Source organism: Geotrypetes seraphini, chromosome 8 (assembly GCF_902459505.1).
Source record: "Geotrypetes seraphini chromosome 8, aGeoSer1.1, whole genome shotgun sequence".
NCBI classification, from domain to species: domain Eukaryota; kingdom Metazoa; phylum Chordata; class Amphibia; order Gymnophiona; family Dermophiidae; genus Geotrypetes; species Geotrypetes seraphini.
In genome coordinates this window covers 162,362,190-162,383,082 of record NC_047091.1, presented here as the reverse complement: position 1 = coordinate 162,383,082, position 20,893 = coordinate 162,362,190, and the positions used below count along the sequence as shown (strand labels likewise).

Below are 20,893 nucleotides of genomic sequence, written 5' to 3'. Positions count from 1 at the left end.
TGATGTGGGTGCAGGGACATGCTTAAGCAGCTTGAAATGTAGGCGTCTCCCTGAAATGTAGGGCCTACATTTCAAATAGATTCGGCTGCTGAGCTGAGCATGGCAAGAAAATCTCCCTGCCATGATCAAATGAGCATCTGTGGCAGGCCCCCCACCCCCTGCACGGAGTTGGCTGGTAGGAAGGATGTCCACTCCCTCACGTAGAACCTTTGAATCCCCCCTCTCCCCCCTCAGGAATGATGCCCACTCCCCCTCCAGAAATCTCAGCAGGAGGGATGCCCACTCCCTTTTACTGGAACCACTGATGCCCCCCTGAGAAATTCTCCCAGCAGGAGGGATACCCACTCCCTCCTGCTGCCCCCCCACCCACCCACCAACACCCTTCTTGAAGGGGCCTTAAGCATCAGGGGCAATTAGGGTCTTAGGTCCCTACCCAGTGCATCCCAGAATGCATCAGAAAGGGGAAGGCCTGCTATTTTGGAGTGGCGGGCTGACTGGCCAAAGATGTATCCCTCTGGCCAGACTTTCATCTTAAAAGGTATGGGGAGGATGTGTGTGTGTGGGGGGGGGGGATTGCCAGGGGTCTACAGGTTGAGGAGAAGTTCCGGGGAGCTGTTAGCAGCAGGAGGAAGTGGGCATCCCTTCTGCCAGGGGATTTTTCAGGGGGGAGTGAGTGGGCATTCCTCCTGCCAGCTGACTTCATGGAGAGAGGGGGTTCTGGTGGGAGGGAGTGGTCATCCCTCCTGCCAGCCGACTTCACGGGGGATTCAGGGGTTCCCTGCTGCAGCTGCTCAGCCAATTGCAGCAGGAGCATTCCCTTGCCTAGCAAGGGATCAGGTGCGATTCTCTAACTGGCACCTGTGACATGGACACCGGTTAGAGAATCTGGGTAGTTAGGCAGGCATACGCAATTCTGTATAGGACCGGTGTGCGATTCTCAGCCACTTAGGCAGCTGCTGAGAACGGTGTGCTATACAGAATCTCCACCTAAATATCTTCTTGAGATAGTCAATCAGGATGAAACTCGCAATGCTGTTCAAGTCCTTGCAATAAGGCTTCGCGTTGCTCTAGATCTATGATGATACCTGTAACAGTCAGTTATCAGTTTAACACCTTTATTTGGCTGTGTCATTAACCACCTTCACTGTGTTAACAAACTGTTAAGCAGTGTGAAAGTTTGGATCTTCAGACCTCCTGTCCACTGACTTTGCCAACCATTCATTGGTAATACCAAGAGCCTTATGAACCTCTAGAGCAGTGGTAGGCAATTCCGGTCCTCAAGAGCCACAGGCAGGTCAGGTTTTCAGGATATCCACAATGAATATATATGAGATGGATTTGCATGCACTGCCTCATGCATATTTATTGTGAATATCCTGAAAACCTGATCTGCCTGTGGGCCCCTACCCTTGCTCTAGAGCAAGCTACATTGATGGATCTTACAGTTAAAATGGAGGTTTTGGTGGCAATCACTTCAGTTCGATAGGTGTCAGAATTGTAGGCATTGTCATACAGAGATCCCTTCCTCAGAATTTCAGATTCAGGCATAGTACTGCGTATAGTACCATCTTTCTTACTGAAAGTAGTTTCCAACTTTTATATCACAGGAAATGTGGTTGCCTGCCTTCACACCCTCAAGATCGAGGAGTGATAGTGCTGAAATTGTTGGATGTGCACAGAGTATTACTGCAGTATCTGGAGGCTGCGAACAAATTTTGACTGTTGGATCATCTCTTTGTACTGGTGGGGGCTACCCATAAAGTCCGACCAGCCTCAAAACCAATCATTTCAAGATGGATCTGTATGGTCATTTTTTCAGCTTTATATCTGGATTGGGAAGCAATCTGTAAAGGTGCATGCTACTAGAAGCATGGCTTCCTCATGGGCGGAATTTTCAGCGTCCCCAGAAGAAATTTGTAGAGTGGCCACACGGTTCTATTTCCATACATTCACAAAGTTTTACAGGGTTGATATAGCGTCCAAAAAGAACTCTGCATTCAGATCATCTGTTCTGTCAACAGGCTCATCTGTTCCGCCCTAAACTCGGGGGTCTGCTTTGATATGTCCCACATGTTCAGGAATAATGTGTCTGTTGCACTAGAAGGAAAGATTAGGTTCTTACCTTGGTAATCTTCTTTCTAGTAGACAGACATATTATTATCAAAGCCCGCCTTGTCAGATGTTCATTTGCCTGCTTGCTGCCTTATATGTGCTGGAGAATCCAGACATCTTGTTTCTTTCCTTTACCCAGCATTGGCAAAGATAGAGGACATGACTGCCGCTTCAAAAAATCTAGGAGGCATCTCCCACATTCTTAGTGCAGGTTGCACTCTGGTAGGTAACTTGTTTGTTTTCACCTTGTTAATGTATTTTAAATGGTTAATTTTTTGTTTCATCTGTTATTTGTTAATGATATGAGCAGAACATGCATGTTTCTTGGGGCGAGTCCCTTTACCCCTCCCTATTCTGCTTCCTCTCTAGGGCTGAGCATCTGCTTTAGTACGAACTGAGGAATTGGATGACAACCCAGAGAGATGACAACCCAGAGAGATGGGAGGCACAGAAAATGAAAGCTAATGGGGTTTTCTACAAGAATTCTCGTGGGAATAGATTGACTACCCACATGTTCAGGAATAATGTGTCTGTGTACTAGAAAGAAGATTACTGAGGTAAGAACCTAATCTTTCCTGATGTACACCACCTTGAGTGAACTCCTTAAAAGAGGTGGTAAATAAAGCCATATTAAATAAATAAATATTATTTTAGATATATGGCAGCATGCAGATCTATGGTCAATGTGTGTAAAAATAGAGAGGCATAACATTTCTCTTAAAGGTTTCACATCCTAACATTGCATTGCCATATTTTTTATATCCCTTCATAAAAAGCAATAACAATATGAAGCCTTCTATTTATACTATTTTTTATGTATAGTAAACATGTATTCAAAATGCCTTTATTTGAAAAAAAAAAAAAATTCACTTTGATCTGTGTTGCATTGAAAAACTCTCTATGATCTGAAAACTGGTTGATTTATAATCCATTCTCAGGAAAACTTCCATTATGTAAAAATATTGGGGGAAAGAACTTCATTATCTAAAAATATCAATTATCTAGAATGAGCTTGGTCCCAGCCATTTTGGTTAAAGGGTACATATTCACTGGAATGGCGACAAAGTCAGTGCAAGGGTATTAGACGCTCTAAGCAAGCCTTCAGCCTTGTGCACTCTCTCCCATTCCTCCCATAACTTTTAGGCCCCTTGTGTACCCCAATACCACTCCTATCTGCTAGTGAATATACCCTCTGTTCCTTTTATTTCATGTGATTTTCAAGATCTATTGTTTTTGCTTTGACTGCTGCTACCATAAGTAGCTGCCTAGTCCTACCTAATGGTTGGGCCAATCCTGATTAAATATGGAATGCAATATTGTCTTTCCTTAACAACCCCCTCTTAAAAAAATGAATAGAAACTTTGGAACATATTTGTCATAAAGTATTAGTGGATTGCTGCTGGGGAAGTTGGCCATCTTGCAACAAAATCGTTGCTGTCTTTACAAGCTGAGTAATAATTTGTGAGCCATCTGGGTTTTTTTTTCTCTTTCTGCTATTTAAAGGCTGCTGGTTTTGGAAGGAGGTCCTGGGTCGCCCTCCTGTTTACTTGGAGGTAAACATATAGTATCTTGGGGGTTTGAAGATATGTTGCCTGCTCCAGATAGTAACACGGGCACATGCAATGACAACAAAGGTAAATCGAATTGGTTAGAGTGCTTGGAAGTCATTGAAGGTTATTAGTATGATATATTGCTATAATGTGTTCTATGTGCTACAGTAAGATTGCATTTTTTTCATGTATTTTCATTGTAATGGTATCTCGTATCATGCATAAAAGATCACCTAAGATGATGTAACTTTCAAAATACAGGTCAAAGGGTATTGATACACAGAAATTCAACACTGACTATATTTTAAGCATTGAAATCTATCATTCCATTTTTCTGTGAGGTATCTTGGGATTTGATGCAGCTTTTAAAATTAATTGTGTTCAACATACACAGGCTCCCCACCCCCAATTTAGAAAGTGTTGGTTAAGTCCTACGAATCTATTTATTAAAATTGTTGTTGAAGTCTTTTAAAGCTGCCGAAAATATGACTTGCTTGACTTAGATGCTGAAAACATAACTCGCTTGAATCATTTGTTCTTTTTAATTTTAGATGCAGATCTGGGGCGATGCCTTGCAGTAGATGGATTTTACCTTTATACAAGTAACTCAGTTGGTAAAGGAATAAGCAAATTGGGGTCAGGATTACATGGTACTTTACGGTGAGCTACAATATTTTTTTGCAGACTGTATTGAACTTAAGATGTCTTCTAATACATTTATTCTGTTCAGAAAAGTCTTGGTGACCTGAGATACAAGTAGTAATTTTGAATTTATTAAAGATTTGATTCACCTAAATTACAGTGCTTAAATTCTTGTCAGACTTTTTTTTAAAATTTGTTTTGAATAAAAATTGCATTCAGTTTGTAGGCGCTGTGACTCGGATTCTGCAAAGTGCGTTCCAATTGTAGCCAGCTGTAGGCGTCCTACAGTTATCTAATGAGCCAATCGGGGCGCACGTTTTTAAAAAAAAAATGCTCTCCAGGCAGGCCGCTTATATTGAAGGCGCCTCCGGGAGCCTAGGGAGGCCTGCAAGACCACCTAAGCTTACCTGAGGGTAGGCGAACCTAGGCAGCCCTACGCATCTCCTTAGTAGAGCGGGAGACGCTTACAATATAGGCCAGCAAAATGCTGGCCTACATTGTAAATAGATGCGGCCGCAATACTTATCGTGGCAAGGGATCTCCCTGCCGCAATAGGTATAGCGTCCACGGCCGCCTGTCTCCCCCCACTGATGATCGTTAGCAGGAGGGTGTCTAACCCCTCCTGCCAGAAGAAGACCCCCCCAATCGTGGGAGAATGCCCCCCTCTGGACCCCCCTCCTCTCGCTAACACCCCCTCCAGCGGATCCCCCTCCCACCACTAATCTTTTAACGTTGGCCCACCCCGTTACGGCCCATCCCCCATAAGTCACTAAATTTTGATCACTAAATTGAAAATAAAATCAGTTTTCCTACTTTTGTTGTCTGGTGATTTCATGAGTCTCTTCTGACAGTGCATCCAATATTTCTTCCCTTCTTTCAGCCTACTGTATGCTTCCTCTCCTCCAGACCTCATTCCCTCCCCCAACTTTTTCTTTCTCTCTCTCTCTGCCCCCTCCCCTTCTTTCTTTCTGTCTGTCCACCTTTCTTTCTTTCTCTCTCCATGCCCCCTTTCTTTGTCTCCCTGGTCCCCCTTTCTTTCTTTCTGTTTCCCTTCTTTCTTTCTCCCTGTCCTCCCCCAAGCTACTGCCACCGCCGTTGGGGAACAGGCCCCCAAGCCACCGCCGCCCCAAGCTCTCCCTGCTTCCCGACGCAGAAGCGTTGGGCCGACAAGCGTTCCTCTCCCCAACGTCAATTCTGACGTCGGAGAGGAAGTTCCTGGCCAGCCAGGTAGCGATTGGCTGGCCCAGAACTTCCTCTCCGATGTCAGAGATGGCCCATGTACCTAAGGCCCCGCCCATAGGAGGGGCCTTAGGCACTTGGGCCAATCAGGCCGTAAGCTCCTGTGGGTTGGGCAGGGGAGGGGCGAGCACGCCTCATTTGGATGGAGGCTGGACGATGCGAGGACCCGGATAGCCGGCCTACTTGCTCGGTGAGTTCGGAGGTGGAGGGTTTTGTTGGGGGGGGGGCCATTTCATGAGGGGAGTTTAGGGGACTGGGGGGGTCCAGCAGAAGGGATTGGGCAGCCTCCTGCAGGCGATCTTTGGGAAAGGGTGGGCGGTCATCGGGCAGGAGGGGTTGGGCTACCTCCTGCCACAATTGTATGTGGGGATGGGTGGGCGGTCATCGGGCAGGAGGGGTTGGGCTCTCTTCTGCCATGATTGTATGTGGGGGGTGGGTGGTCAGTCATAAGGCAGGAGGGGTTGGGCTCCCTCCTGCCGCGATTGTAATGGCGTGGGGGGACTGGCAGCTGCGGCCGCTATACTTATTGCGGCGGGGAGATCCCTTGCTGCGATAAGTATAGCAGCCACATCTACAGTAACCCAGTTCTATAACTGGTGTCTGTAACATGGACTTCGGTGTCCTATACAGAATCCGGGCCTAAATGCCTATATATCCATAAGAGGTCCTGCGCTTATCACAATTTTAATGCTTCAAAAACACACGTATACATATATTTTCTATTATCTACCTGATATGAGGCATGAGGAAAAAAACAATGCTAAATTTTATATTTAGTATGCAAATAAGGCATCAGTCTTTATAAACTCTCAAGAACACCCTCTAAGAGGGTCCTGCATGATTGTGAGTGTGGTAATTTATATAATTATCTACATTTCAAACAACAAATTTTCAGATGTTCAACCTCCCCCTCCCCCCTTTGGTAGTACATTATAGTCTTGTAAAAAATATGATTTGAAAAAGGGTTGAAAACTCATGTATGACAAATTTGATGGTTTCATAGTCTGCATAAACTTTTCAATTTTCTATTTGAAAAATTGTCTTCATTTCAGAAGTCTATTTTTATTATCTGAGTGTTTAGTATCCACTAGTTTGACTTGTAGATATGACCACATGACCATAGTATAGTAGTTATAAAAAAATGAAAAATAATGTTGTTTATAGCTTTTGTTCAGGAATACTGTTAGAGTGTACTAAATTGGCTAAGCCTATGCTATAGAGGTTGTACATAAATATTTGTTGTAAGGTTTACATAAGTTTCATCTTTTTTACCTCAGTGGGTTTGTGTACTGCCGTAATGAAGAACTGGAAGCTGGTTGGATTGTTTTTGGCAATGGCAGTCTTGTTCATCGACCCGCCTCCTTTGATAATAAACCTCAGTCCCTTTTCCAGGTCATTGACCAGTATACCCTTCAGGTAAAATGCAGTGCATTGAATCTGTAAAAGACCTTAATATGTTATCTCTAGCACTTAACACAACTTTATAAACGGCCTGCTTTGTTTTGTTGTTTTGGTTTTTTTTTTTTTTTTAATCTAAATTCAGTTTGGAGAGAGAAAAATTTTTTAAGACAGTAATCTCTCCTCAGAGGACAGATTACTAAGGGCCTGTTTTACAAAGCTGCGCTAGTGGTAACAGCCCCTATAGAGATTTAAAGGGCTTCAGGGCTGTTGCCGCTCAGCAGCCGCTAGTGCGGCTTTGTAAAACAGGTCTTAAGTGTGTGTTTTCATTTTGACCAAATAGTTTTCCATTGTTTTTTTGGGCTTCCAGCTCAATTAAGATGGGGGCTAGATCTGGTGCTATAAACTCTCATCCATAACTATATGGGAATTTTTGTCCCTAGTTTTGTATGCCTTTTAAATACCTTCATGTTGTCATAGCAACAGAGGTAATTGGGGGTATTAGCCTAGAAAATTGACCAAAACTTTTTCTCTTTGCTGGAGTGCTATGAATACACTTTCTGCAGCATCCTTTGATCCATGGAGCATAAGATCCACCTTGGAAATTGAACCAGGATCTTTAGCACCACCACTGAGCCATCAGTCTGATCCAAAATTGTTTTAACTCAACCATCATACACTAGAAATTATTTTGTAGTTCTGATTCACAAATAAATACATTTCATTTTCTGAATGTAACATTTTTGAATAGGCCTATATGAAGATGAAATATATTTTTAGGTCATGGTCACCTAGTTTCTGTTTAATTCTGTACATTTTCAGTTGTGCAGTAAAAATATAGTAATTATCTTGAGCTTCAATCAGTTTCAGTTAATTGTGTTTTTTGCTTGGTTAGTTTTCAATTCAACAAAGAGCCTGACAAATATGGGATGTTGAACTAGTGGCTTAGTTGTGACAGCTAAGATCAAGGGAAATCCGTACAGGTTTCATATAAACTTTGTTTTAAAGATGAATCAAAAGATCAGAATACATGATCCTAATCAAAATGTCCACTTTGAATCTTAGTCACTTGGGGCTTTAATGATTCCTGATCTGAGGAAGTAACTAGTAGTAGGTAGTTTTTATCTTTGATCAAAGCTGTAACTTTTTAAGTGTTGTATACATTTTCTTGATTTGAAATTTTTATCTAAAATCGTAATTTAAAAACAAAAACATACCTGCTGAGAACTAATTGTTAGTGTTTCATTGGGATTCTAATATCAGAGGCCTTGTTATGGTTATTGACTTAAGTGGTAAATGAGGGGTTTCAAATGTCTGATATGCCCGGTATTACAAGTAAACTAGCAAGCTTCAGTGTGACAAACCAGACCATGGATTCTGGTTTTAGCAACTGCACTACTTTATCCAGGTTTCCCAAGAGAAAGTAGCTAACTTTCAAACTAGAATAGGCAAATACAGTGGAACCTCGGTTTGCGAGTAACCCAGTTTGCGAGTGTTTTACAAGACGAGCAAAACACTCAGCAAACTTTTGACTCGCAAACCGAGCACTGCCCCGATAAACGAGCACTTACAGTCCAGGAAGCGCCGCTTCGGTGGATTCCTCTTCCACATTGGGTGCCTTCCGCAGGTTGGAGGACCTCTGTCTGGGCCTGCGCGTTGCGTGTGACACGCACAGCGTCAATCATCAGCGTTGTGCGTGTCTTGTGCGGCATGTGGGTGGGGCGGCATTCGGTTGCGTGGGCTCGGGTGGGGGCTCTCCAGCATGCAGGGGGCATCCGACGTGGAGGGCTGGCCGGCGGATGGAGGAGGCATCCCTTTGAAGCGGCACTGCGGGGTTCTCTGGTGGCTGGCGGACATTAGAGGCATCCCCCCCGAAGCGGCACTGTGGGGTTCTTCTTCAGATGACGGACGGAGGAGGCGGAAGGAGGAGATGGCGCTGCAGCACCCGGCATCCGACAGGTACAGACCCCGGGTTCTGGAACGAATCTTCAGTGTTGCCACTATTTTCTATGGGAAACTTTGCTTTGATAAATGAGCATTTTGGATTATGAGCATGCTCCTGGAACGGATTATGCTCGTAATCCAAGGTACCACTGTAATTGTACAACACTCTCAAAACATACTCTTAAAAAAAGAAAACCCTGAAAGTAGTGCTTATTCCTAGGATAAGCAGCATAAAATCTGTTTTACTACTTGAGATCTAGCTAGGCACTTGGGACCTGGTTGGTCATCGTTGGACACAGAATACTAGGCTTGATGGACCTTCAGTCTGTCCCAGTATGGTAATTCTTATGTTCTAATCCCTCAATTGACTCTTAAACTTCAAGAAAGCAATAAAAACCTACCTCTTTGCCTAGCCCTATCTGCTTAACCGTAAACTACCCTCTCTGTATCTGTCAGCCTCCATGGAACTCTCCATCGACTGCGGCTTATATAAGGTTACACTGTAACACTATAAATGTAAAATGTAACCCGTTATGAACTCTTTGGGGAGGATGCGATATAAAATCCACTAAATAAATAAATAAAATTGTTACAGTACTATAAGTGGGGTGTGCAATCCCCCTTAGAATCAATCTGTTCTCAGTCTCCAGCAGGTGGTGAGTGATAAGCCTGTGCAGTCCTGTTAGGCCCTTATTTCTTTTGGAGTGGTTATGCAGTGGCCTTTACTTGTAATTGTTCTAGTCTGGATGGAGGTAGGGTCTCGCGGGGGTCCCTTCTGTACCTTGGGGGTGCTACACTCAGGCGACTGATTCCCTCCCCCATGTCCCCTCCTTGCCTTAGTGGTGCTTCAGCTGTATCCCTCTGGCTTTGGTCATTGACTACAACTTTGAGAGCCAGTGGGGACTGCTCCTTTTAAAAAAAAAAAAAAAGCCTAAAAAGTCAAAGTGCAAGTCTGAAGGGAAGTTTTTAAATCTGTATTTTTTCTTCCCTAGCTGGCAGTTTGCAATGAGCACTAGAGAATGACACGGGGAAAAAATCTGTCCCCGTCACTGCCCCATCCCTGGCCCACCGTCTCCTTCGCCGCCCCGTCACCGTCACTGCCATCCCATTCACCGCCCCGTCACCGTCACGGCCATCCCATTCACCACCCCGTCACCGAAGCATCCATACAAGCCTCAGTACTGCAATATTTAACTTATTCCTTCCTTATAAATCAAAGTTCTGGCTGCTGAACTGGAGTAAGAGATGTTCAGCTGGCAGGGCTTTGTTTATAAATTTTTATCAACACAACTAATATACTACTTTATCCTAAAGCAAAAAAGAAATAGAATTTTTTTTTTTTTTTTTAACCTTTGTTGACTGGTTTCTGCTTTCCTCATCTTCTCATTCAATTCCTTTCATCCACTGTCTCTCTTCTCTCTGCGTCTTCCATTTACTCTGTTACTGTGCCTCTTCCTTTCTCCCCCCCTCCAAATTGGTCTGGCACCCATCTTCTTCCCTCCACTCTGGCATCTCTGTCTTCTTCCCTGCCAGCATCTTCTCCCCACTCTCTCTTCCCCGTTTCCCATCAGCGTCTTCTCCCCACTCTGTCTTCCCCGTTTCCCTTCTGTGTCGTCTTCCCCATGTCCTTTCAGCGTCTTCTCCCCACTCTGCCTTCCCCATGTCCTTTCAGCGTCTGTTGCTCCTCCACCCCACCTTTCCTCACTTTCTTCCTCCCTGCCCCTTACCTTCATGGCGCTTTCACCCCCCCCTGCAGCGAGAACACCTCTTAGCTGCTTCTGCCATGTAACCACGCCTCCCCCCCCCCCTCCGGACAACAGGTCCAGTCCAACAACTGTGCCGACAAACCTCCCTGCCCTTTACCTTTGTAGCTGGCGATTTCTAAACTGCCTTCTTACAGCAGCCAGAGCATTGAAGTTGCATATGGCTGCTGGAAAGGTCATCTCTGATGCAACTTCCGATTGTGTCAGAGATGACCTTTACGGCAGCCACACGCAGCTTCAACGCTCCGGCTGCTGTAAGAAGGCAGTTTAGAAATCACGGCCACGAAGGGAAGGGGCAGGGAGGGAGTAGGGAGATGTTTAGACTCGGCGGCAGTAAGGAGGGAGGGAGTGCGATAGAGACCCTGTGCATTCCCTCCCTTAACTGCAGGGACAAGACCATGCACTCAACTGGAGTCTCTTCACAAACCCCGGTGGTCACGGGGGTCCTGAGGGGTTGCTGATCCCTTGGGTTCTACTATGGCTTTGCCCCCCTCTTCTCTACCTAAGCAGCAGAGCCTCTCTTGGGCTTTTCTAGCGGACAATTTTTCCTCTGAGGACCTGGGGCTCTATGGGGACTGCAGGACCCTCGGGAGGGGGGGGGGGGAGAGAAGAGGGGCAGCAGGGCGGATGACACGGGTGGCTGGATGTCGGAGCTGCCCGCAAATGAAGACACTTTGGTCATGCCTGTTTTTCACCATGATGAGCTGCAGAAGCTCATTCTTCAGGTTTCCTTGTTTCACTGCATTTTGAGGAGGATTCTAAGGAGGCTCCTCATGTGGTTGACCCTCTTCTCAAGGGGTTTTGGCAGTCTTGCATTCTTTTCCCATGCATTAGGATATCTGTGACATTGGGCATGCCCAGTGGTGCCATTTTGAGGTCGGCTGCTAGCGCTAATGTTCACAGTAAGATCAGGCAGTAAGTAAGCTTTTTGATATGTGTATGAACTATACCGTTTGTCCAAGCCAATTTTAAATGCAGGTACATTTTTGTTTTTCCTTTTTGGGAGGTTTTGTTGGCAAGAAAACTGTGTGAGCAAGTTTACTGTGAAGAATTCACAATATGAGCAGCACTCTAAACATATCCCCTGAGGAAGCCATTGAGTGAAACAGATAGGCCACTGTCAGGAATAAGATAAGTGCTCAGATGCAAAGGCATTGTTATTTATAATCGATTGCTCAGCAAGATCTCAGAAAAAGTATCGCAAGATTTAAATAAGAAAAATATAATAAAGGTAAAAAGAAAGAGGTCACTTTTAGTGAAGGCATAATTATAATGAGGTTTTTTAACAGATGATATAGTACCTTTTGCCTCATTGAATGTGTCTTCTAAATATTGAGACACGCGGGATATTTGAGGTCTTTTTCTTCATCATTATAAAATTGATGTCACTGTAAAAGATTATATTGTTGTTAATTTTTTGTTTGGCATTTTTTAATTGGTGAATCACAATTTGTTTCTACATTAATTGTGTGGCCATTTCTAAATGGCATATAGTCCTGGTGGAGGGGGGTGCTGCTCTGAGGGACCCCCAGGATTGGCGGATGGAATCTGTTAAGCAGATTTTTGATGTAGCAGCCTTGGTGGTTCAGGTGGTGGTCTGGTGGCCAGGGCCTGCTTTTGTTGGTCTGAACATGTTTTGGATAGGGAAGTCCAATGATTGGTCATTGGCAGATCAGGAATTGGCAAAGATTGAGTTAGGATTGTCTTACCTTTCGGATACAATGTATAATTTGTTGCAAGCTTTAGCTAAATCTTTGGCCCTGGGGGTGACTGCTAGACATACTTTGTGGCTCCGGGGTTGGTCGGAAGACTCTACCTCCTAAATCTAAGCTTGGTCATTATCCTTTTAAAGATTCTTTCCTCTTTGAAGAGAAATTAGATAAGCTGGTTCAGAGTTTAGGGGACTCCAATGTTCCTTGGCTTCTGAAGGACAAGCCTCAGCATTCTGGTAGAGGAGGTCTAGGCCAAGGTCAGCTTCATGAATTCTGCTGCTATCCTAGTAGAGTCTCTTCTTCCTCCAGAGGTGGTTCCTTTCAGCGAATGCAGTCCCCTCTGGATGCTCAGTGGGGGGACCAAGACTCTTCCAGTCTTTCCTCCTCCACTTTTCATCCAGTACAATGAAGGCGTTCAGGTCTTCCCCTGGTTCCAGTAGGAACCTGGTTGCAGGAATTTTACTAGGGGTGGACCCAGATTACATCAGATCACTGGGTCCTGGAAGTGATTTGCAGCAGGTATTCTCTCGAGTTTGATAGGCCCTTGCCAGACCTTTTTCTCACTTCTCCTTGTCAGTCAGTATAACAACAATGTATCTTTCAGTGAGATAAAGTGAGGGAGTTATATGTAAAATTTAATTTAATTAGTTGTGCTATCACAGACAATTTTCTCAGAGCTTGATTTGTTTTCAAGTTCCACCTCCTCAATTTTAACATTTTTAGAAAAGATGCTTGAACACAGGTACACTTTAAAATGTCTAACTTGATTTTGGTAACTGTGGTAACTGCAAGAGGAATTTTGCCGCCTCTTTGCAAATTTGTTCTTACCTAGGGAAAAAGACAGTTTCAGTTCATAATTACTCTAGTACTTAAACTTCACTCAGCAGAAACAAGAACATCGGCTCTCAACAAATATAAATTATTGTACAAGCTTTTCACATAACTTAGCAAATTCCCAACCCTTCTTAGCTTCAATGTCCAATCCCAAAATATTGAATATCAAAACATGAGAAATAACAATTACCGTATTTTTCGCTTCATAAGACGCACCTGACCATAAGACGCACCCTAAATTTAGAGGAGGAAAACAAGAAAAAAAACATTCTGAACCAAATTCTCCCTGCCAGGCTCTGCACCCTGTCCCCCTTACCTGCCAGGCTTTGTACCCTGTACCCTCTCTGGTGGTCTAGTGGTGAGCAGGGGCAGGGCATAGGGCAGGCAGGGACGGGGCACAGATATCAAGGCAGTGTCACCTCAGTAACAACTATAGAAAAATAGACAAATATAGTGCAAAATACAGGCAGCAGATATAAATTCTCAAAACTGACACATTTTAATCACTAAATTGAAAATAACATAATTTTTCCTACCTTTATTGTTTGGTGATTTCTTTCTTTCCTTCCTTCCTCAGGCCCAACAATTGTCCCTTCCTCCCTCCTATGTCCCCCTCAATGCCTTCCAGCCTTGTCCTCTTACCCCCTCTCCCACAACTTAGGCCCAACAATTGTCTCTCTCTCCCTTCAGTTCCCCTTACTGCCTTTCAGCCTCTGTCCTCTTCCGCCGCCCCCCAAGCCTGCCCACCCGCCCACCTGATTTAATTACCTCCAGCAGCAGCGAATTGGGGGGAACTCCTGGCTCAGTGTGGCACCCAGAACAGAAGATCTTGTTGGAAGGGTCAAGCGGGTGCAGAGATTGCACGCCGCTGACCCAGAAGCCTTACGCCCAACGATGAATCAACAGCAGCGGGTATGGGGGGGGGGAACTCCTGGCTCAACGCGGCACCCGGAACAGAAGATCTTGTTGGAAGGGCTTAGCGGGTGCAGTGATTGCATGCCGGCCCAGAAGCCTTACTCCCGTCAATTCTGACATCAGCGAGAAGGTCTGGACCTTCTCGCCGATGTCAGAATTGACGTTGGGGGTAAGGCTTCTGGGCTGGCGGCGTGCAATCGCTGCACCCGCCTGGCCTTTCCCTTCTGTGGCAGTGAGCCAATAGCAGCAGCAGCGGCGTGCAAAGGACGAGCAATGGCGGCAATCTAAATAAGGTAATAGGGAGGGATTTGGGTATTCGCTCCATAGGATGCATCCCTTTTTCCACCCACTTTATTGGGGGGAAAAAGTGCATCTTATGGAGCGAAAAATATGGTAATCTGTCTTCCTCTAGTCCCGTTCCTCTCACTGTCCTACCCCAACAAACCTAATTCAGAATTGAATCAAGTATCCTGTTGGATAGTGGAGTATTGAGGTACTTTGTTGTGTTGACATTACAGGTAAATCCCGAGTATATTGGTTTCTGACTCTTATGACTCCCCACACCTGTCACTCGTGTACTCTGTAAACCTACAGTTGCTGGCAACCAGTACCAACTCTTACCCTCCCTAGACCGCTATCTCACTTGCATGTATTATAATGCATTATGGGATCCCTTTGCTTCATTGCTTCCTATTTACAATGCTAAGCACTAAGCATACTCTGGTGGAAAGAGACGGTATGCCAATATCTCAGATGGATTTAAAAACAAACAAACCAAAAACCCACTTCTGCTTCCGTTTTGCAGAGAATTTAGTCCTTCTCAATTCCATCAACATCAAACTTTGAAATTTATTTCACCCACCTAAATGTAGGGAAGGTCTTTAGTTATGCAAATCTGAAGAATGTACTTCATTCCCACCAACCCCACTTCATGGAGAAAGAACCACTCCTTATCCTCAGTCCTTAAATCTTCAAATATAGCAATATAACCAGGCTCTACCACCCACCATTCCATGTAACGTATAACAGCCATCCAGAACAAGTGCCTTCCGTGCTTTCTGAGCCTGTCATAAAATGACATTAATCACATTTCAAATATATAGAGCAGGAAAGATAACCGCTACTATACTGTATGTCTGCTTTTGTGAGATATAGGCTCTGTGTAGAATCCAGAACTAGCATTAATGTAAGTCTGTGATATAAACCATATCTGGAATTCTTCACTACTAGTTCTGGATAGTAATTGTAATGACTTGAAAGCTAGAGTCTCCCAACAGGCTTTTAGTTTGTCATAAGACTTAACTGAGTTGATGACATATAGAGCTGTGATGTTGAGAGACTGGTGATTCCCCCCCACCTTTGGAGACCGCCTTTAAAAAAAAATCTCTGTTCCTAAACTTAAGTACTATATATACTTGAATATAAACCGGGATTTTGGAGCCCAAAAATTGGCCCAAAAATGGGGGGGGTCCCGGTTTATATTCGGGTCATCCCCAGTGACCACCCAAAACCCTCCCGGACTTCCTGCAGGCCTGCCTTAGGCCGGGACAGGAGGGATCCCTCCCATCTTGTGCTTCAGCCGACAATATCAATTACCACCCTCCCTCCTTCCCTCCCTCGCGTACCTATTTGTTCCCTGGTTATCCAGCGTGTATCCCCCGCTGAAATCCCCAGAAGATTGTAAAGGGAAGTAGCCAGCAGCGCATGTGGGCCGGCACGTAGGAGCGAGCTTTTCGTGCTTCCGGCCAGCCCTGCACCGCTCCTTGATAGACTGCTGCAAGTTTTTGCGGGATTCGTGGTTCTTGCGGCAGCCTATCAAGGAGAGGTGAAGGGCCGGCCAGCAGCATGAAAAGCTCGCTCCTGCGTGCCAGCCCAGGTACACTGCTGGCTACTTACCTTTACAATCTTCTAGAGGATTTCAGCACAGGATACACGCTGGACCACCAGGGAACAAACAGGTACGCGAAGGAGGGTGGTAATTGTTAGTGTTGGCTGGGGCAAGAGACGGGAGGGATTCCTCCTGTCCCGGCCTACCACTAGGGGTTTAAGTTAAGGGGAATGGTTACCAGTAATCTGCTGGCAAGGGTAGAGGGGAGTACGGGACAATCAAGCCATTGTGACATCACTGATGAGGTTGGCTCTTTTTAGGGGGAAGAGGGTACAGGGAAGGAGGGAGGGACAGTATTCGGAGCTTGGCAGGGAAGGGGGCTTGGTTCACAGCCTGGTAGGGAATGGGACTGAGTTCAGGGCAGGGAGGGAAGGGGGCTGGGTGCAGAACTTTACAGGGAGGGGAGCTGAGCGCAGAACCTTGCGGGGCAGGGCACTTGAATATTAAGCCTCCGACTTATATTCGAGTCAACCATTTTTCCTCCCTTTTGGGGGGAAACATGGGGGGTCTCAACTTATATTCGGATCAACTTATATTCGAGTATATACGGTATGCAAATATGCAAAGTTGTACCCTTGAGATACCATTAAGCATTGTTGTATTTCTGCAGATTCGATAAGATTACTGACATATGTCAATATATGTTCTTTCAAAGCCCCATCTAGCAAATACCGTATTATCTAGCATATCAGTACTTTAATAAATATGTATATAGATTTTGTTTATAAATCAAACCTTACAAGCTGCAAACTTCTCAGTTTAGCTAATAGAGGCTCAGCTTGCACCAGGTTGGGAAGCTGCACAGCATACAATAAAGGAGGATCCATAAGTAATCTGCAGGCCAACTTGAGTGTCCCCAGCTTGTATCAGCAGATAATTAATGTTAAAATGACTAAAGTGGGGAATCCGAAGCAAGATGGCGGCTTGAGCAGGACGCTGAGAGGAGCACTCCCATCTCGAAGGAGATATTTTCCTTTTTAAACTTTTGAAATACGATTTTCTCTATGCCTAAGAAGAGGGAAACTGAGGGGTATCCCTCCACCTACCTCTGGCTCCTCGACGCCGAGGCAGACTGTAATTACAGCATTTACAGTCCAACCTTCCACTTCGGGCATTTCTGCTGCTGTGGGACGGGAACTCCACAGCTTAGACGGCGAGATGTCGCTCTCGTTGAGCCCATGAGGACCGCATACCCTTCCCAAACCTGGAGAAATGTCGGCGGAGCAGAACTGGCAGGAGGGCTCCCCCAGTGTGTGGGGTGAGGCACGTTCTCTAGCCGCGATGGACCAAGAAGTGAATACAGCTACGCTGACCCCGGTGTTGGAGACGCAGCGTTTAGGGGGAGAGGAGCCGTTGGAAGCTAGCGGTGGCAAGGTTGCAGGAGCCCAGAGTTTTTCTCTTGGTGCAGAAGCCATACAAAAGCTGGCTGATATCTCCCTCCCTAAACTTTTGGTGAGACCACAGGCTGTAACTCAGGACTCCATTTGGTCTGCGATTGAGAACCTTCACCTGGTATGCACTAACTTTGTTTCTATAACTCTAAATTCTACCTCCAGGATAAGTTCTTTAGAGATTATTACTCAGCAACACCAAGTGGACTTAAAAAATTTAGAGAAAGTGACAACTGAGACTAGGAAATTAATTACCAAACAAACGACAGATAAAATGATGATTTTGAGGAAGATTGAAAACTTGGAAAACCAGCAGAAAAATTTGAATTTGAGGATTCTTAATTTTCCGGTTGCCAAGTTTATGCCACCTCAAGAACTGTTTAAGAACTTCATGTTGAATGTTTTAAATATACCAGAAGCAAGTCTTCCCCCGATACAAAAAATTTATTATTTAAAATAATTGCAGAAGGAAAAAGCTGTAGTAGATGAAAATGTTCAATTAGATGTTTCTGCTATCCTGCAGTCCTCTGATATTGAAATTCAGGGGAGGGCAACATTATTGGTCTCGTTGGTATTTCTTCAAGATAAAGAGATGTTGTTGAAATTGTATTTTAATTTAAAACAGATTACCTATTTGGGGGAAAGGATATATATATTTCCTGATGTTTCGAGGTGGACACAATCTAGGAGGAAAGAATTCTTGCTTTATAGATCAAAGGTGATTGCTTTGGGGGCAGGTTTCCAGTTGAGATTTCCTTGTAAATGTTTTGTCTCCTATCAGGGGAGTAAATATATTTTCTTTGAACCTGCCCAATTAGGTTTTTTCCTAGAAGGTAAAGGAATCTCTACAAAGCCCGAATGATACAGGTTACTTATGCGGTATTAATTTTTGGATAGGATAAGATCTTAATACTGCTCTATTTTTCTAATATTTTGATTTTCTTTTGTATATGTCCCCTTTCCCGAGGGGCTTTATTCATTTTGTCTCTTCTCCTCAGATTGTGGACTATATTAGATGATTTGTTATTGTTGCTTTTTTTTTTTTTTAAGATCTTAGTTTGTATTATGATTAACTAAGAGAGTTTAATATTTCTGTATTTCCTTAAACATCTTTGTATATAGGATGTATTAAAATGATAAATAATAAAAAATAAAAAAAATGACTAAAGTGGAGGAATAGCCTAGAGGTTAGAGCAGCAGACTGAGGACCAGGGAAGCCAGAGTTCAAATTCTGGATCTCCCAGTGATCCTTCTTGTGACCTTAAGCAAGTCACTTCACCTTCTTTTGTGTCAGGTACAAGCCTAGTTTATACATGCTTTGGGGACAAAGAAATATTTTTTTGTAGTTGAATATAACTTGCTTTGAACTAATGCAGAAAAGACATTAACTAAGAAAAAAAAGTCTCATTCAGAAGCTACTTTGGATGAAACTGGGCACTGCAAAAGTATTACCATAGTACCTGGATAAATTCCTTGTTGCCCATTCTGAGCTCGTTGGGGAGAATGGGATATAAAACTAACCAAATAAATAAATAGTGGTTAGAGCTGCAGCTTCAGCACCCCCTGAGGTTGTGGGTTCAAGACCCATGCTGTTCCTTGTGACACTGGGCAAGTCACTTAATCCTCCATTGCCCCTGGTATGTTAGATAGATTGTTAGCCTGCCGGGAGAGATTACATTACATTACATTAGGGATTTCTATTCCGCCATTACCTTGCAGTTCAAGGCGGATTACACAAGAATTAAAGAGGGTGTTTTACAAAAAGATTTCTGGTCCTTTTTTGGGGGAAAAAAGAGTAGTGCAGGTTGATTTGGGAGTTCGGGGGGTTAGAGGGATGAAAGAAGGAAGCTTGAGAGGTTAGGACTTTTTCAGGGATTTGTTGAAAAGTATAGTCTTTATTTCTTTTCTGAAAGTTTTGTAATCTGGGGTCGTTAGAAGGTTGGCGATTTGGTTGTCTATTTTTGCTGCTTGAGTGGCTAGGAGGCCATCATATAGTTTTTTCCGTTTAACTTCTTTGATTGGCGGGTGTGTGAATGGGGTGTGAGTTTTCCTATGTCTGGTTGAGGTGGTTTGGATGAGGCGGTTGTTCAAGTAGATTGGGCTATCTCCATTTAAAGTTTTAAATAGTAGACAGTAGAATTTGAATAGTATTCTTGCTGGAATTGGAAGCCAGTGAGAATTGAGGTATGTCTCTGATGTGGTCGTGTTTCCCCAATGAGTAGATGATGAGGAAATGAGTTTGTGATGGGGAAATTGCTTAGATTAGACAATCTCCATTGATAGGCGATATATAAATAGCTTAAATAAATAATGTGGGTTACAGTGCTAGTCTACTCAAATATCTACAACTTGTTGGCTGACTCTTATTTTTGTGTATAACACATTATTATTGGACTAACATATTACATCTGTGATTAGCTTTCAAGACCAGTAGGTTTAGTCCTAAATGATCTAAGGATGATGTATAAATATGAGAGGTTTGTAGTTGCTAGTTTTTGTTATCAAAGCTGCAGAGTTCTGAAGTGAAGAAGGCTCTGAAGATGAAGAGAACATGCCAAAGTGTCCTTCCCAACCATTTGATTGCTAATATTGGTAAAGGGAAGTTGAGAAAAATAGTTTACAAATAAATAATGAACTTCTAGCACACATTAAAGCGGCTCTTGGATAGCAAGTTGTTTGGGGTTCTTTATGACTTGTACATCTTATCTGCATATTAGTTGAAAATCGCTTTTTAATAAGTTCAGTAAATGCACATATTTTCAAAATAGGCCTTAGATGTTTTATTTATAAATGACATTTGTACTAAATTGAAATGTAATTTAAGAATTTAAAGTGTGCCATTTTTCTTTCTATACTGTAGGTATCTCAAATTGTATCTATGCCACCAAACCACTTCCCTGTTGGTAGTCCTATGACCACTGTGCACCTTTCCTCAGATGGTACTTACTTCTACTGGATTTGGTCACCTATGGCTCTGACTGATAGGATTCCAAAAGGACAATCTATTTTTATGGATATTTTTGAATTGAAGGTGAGTTTATTCATTAAACTGTAAAAATTGTATTTCTTTTTTGAATTTGTGTGGCTGCTGAATTCGATTTTAGTGTTGAACACATCCTTTGTCAGTGTATCGCAAACTGTGTGCCGCAGCAGATTCCAGGTGTGCTGTGAGATGGCAAGGAGGAGAGGCGCTGGCCCCGGCTGACTGCGTACAGGTGTCAGCAGGCAGTCAGGCAGCGCCAACGACTCTTCCTTGCCATCGTCTCATCCTTTCCCCGCACCTCTCCTCCTAGGGATCCCCCACCGGCAATATGTCAGGTTCAGGGTCACAGTGGAGGGCCTCAGCGCATGTGTGGATGTCAGTGTTATGACATCATGCATGCATGTGACATCGCATCGATGTCCACTCACTTCCGGATGCCTTCCTGCCGCAGCACCAGGTTTAGTGTACCGTGGCACCAAAAAGTTTGCGGGACACTGCTGACTATTTATTGGAACAAGGTAT

At 44.0% G+C, this 20,893-nt stretch overlaps 1 protein-coding gene across 3 annotated transcripts in view; it reads left to right on the top strand.

Moving 5' to 3' along the window:
* The window catches only part of HECTD4 (HECT domain E3 ubiquitin protein ligase 4), a 492,696-nt gene that overhangs the window by 61,898 nt on the left and 409,905 nt on the right, over positions 1-20,893 (top strand). For 2 of the 3 annotated variants that reach the window (XM_033956861.1, XM_033956860.1), the window contains exons 4-7: positions 3,616-3,746; positions 4,214-4,322; positions 6,821-6,959; positions 20,249-20,419. In XM_033956861.1, coding sequence (XP_033812752.1) covers positions 3,616-3,746; positions 4,214-4,322; positions 6,821-6,959; positions 20,249-20,419 — 550 coding nt within the window. Of the gene's footprint in view, positions 1-2,557; positions 2,670-3,615; positions 3,747-4,213; positions 4,323-6,820; positions 6,960-20,248; positions 20,420-20,893 lie in introns of those variants that run through there. The other variant, XM_033956862.1, reaches the window with a different exon arrangement.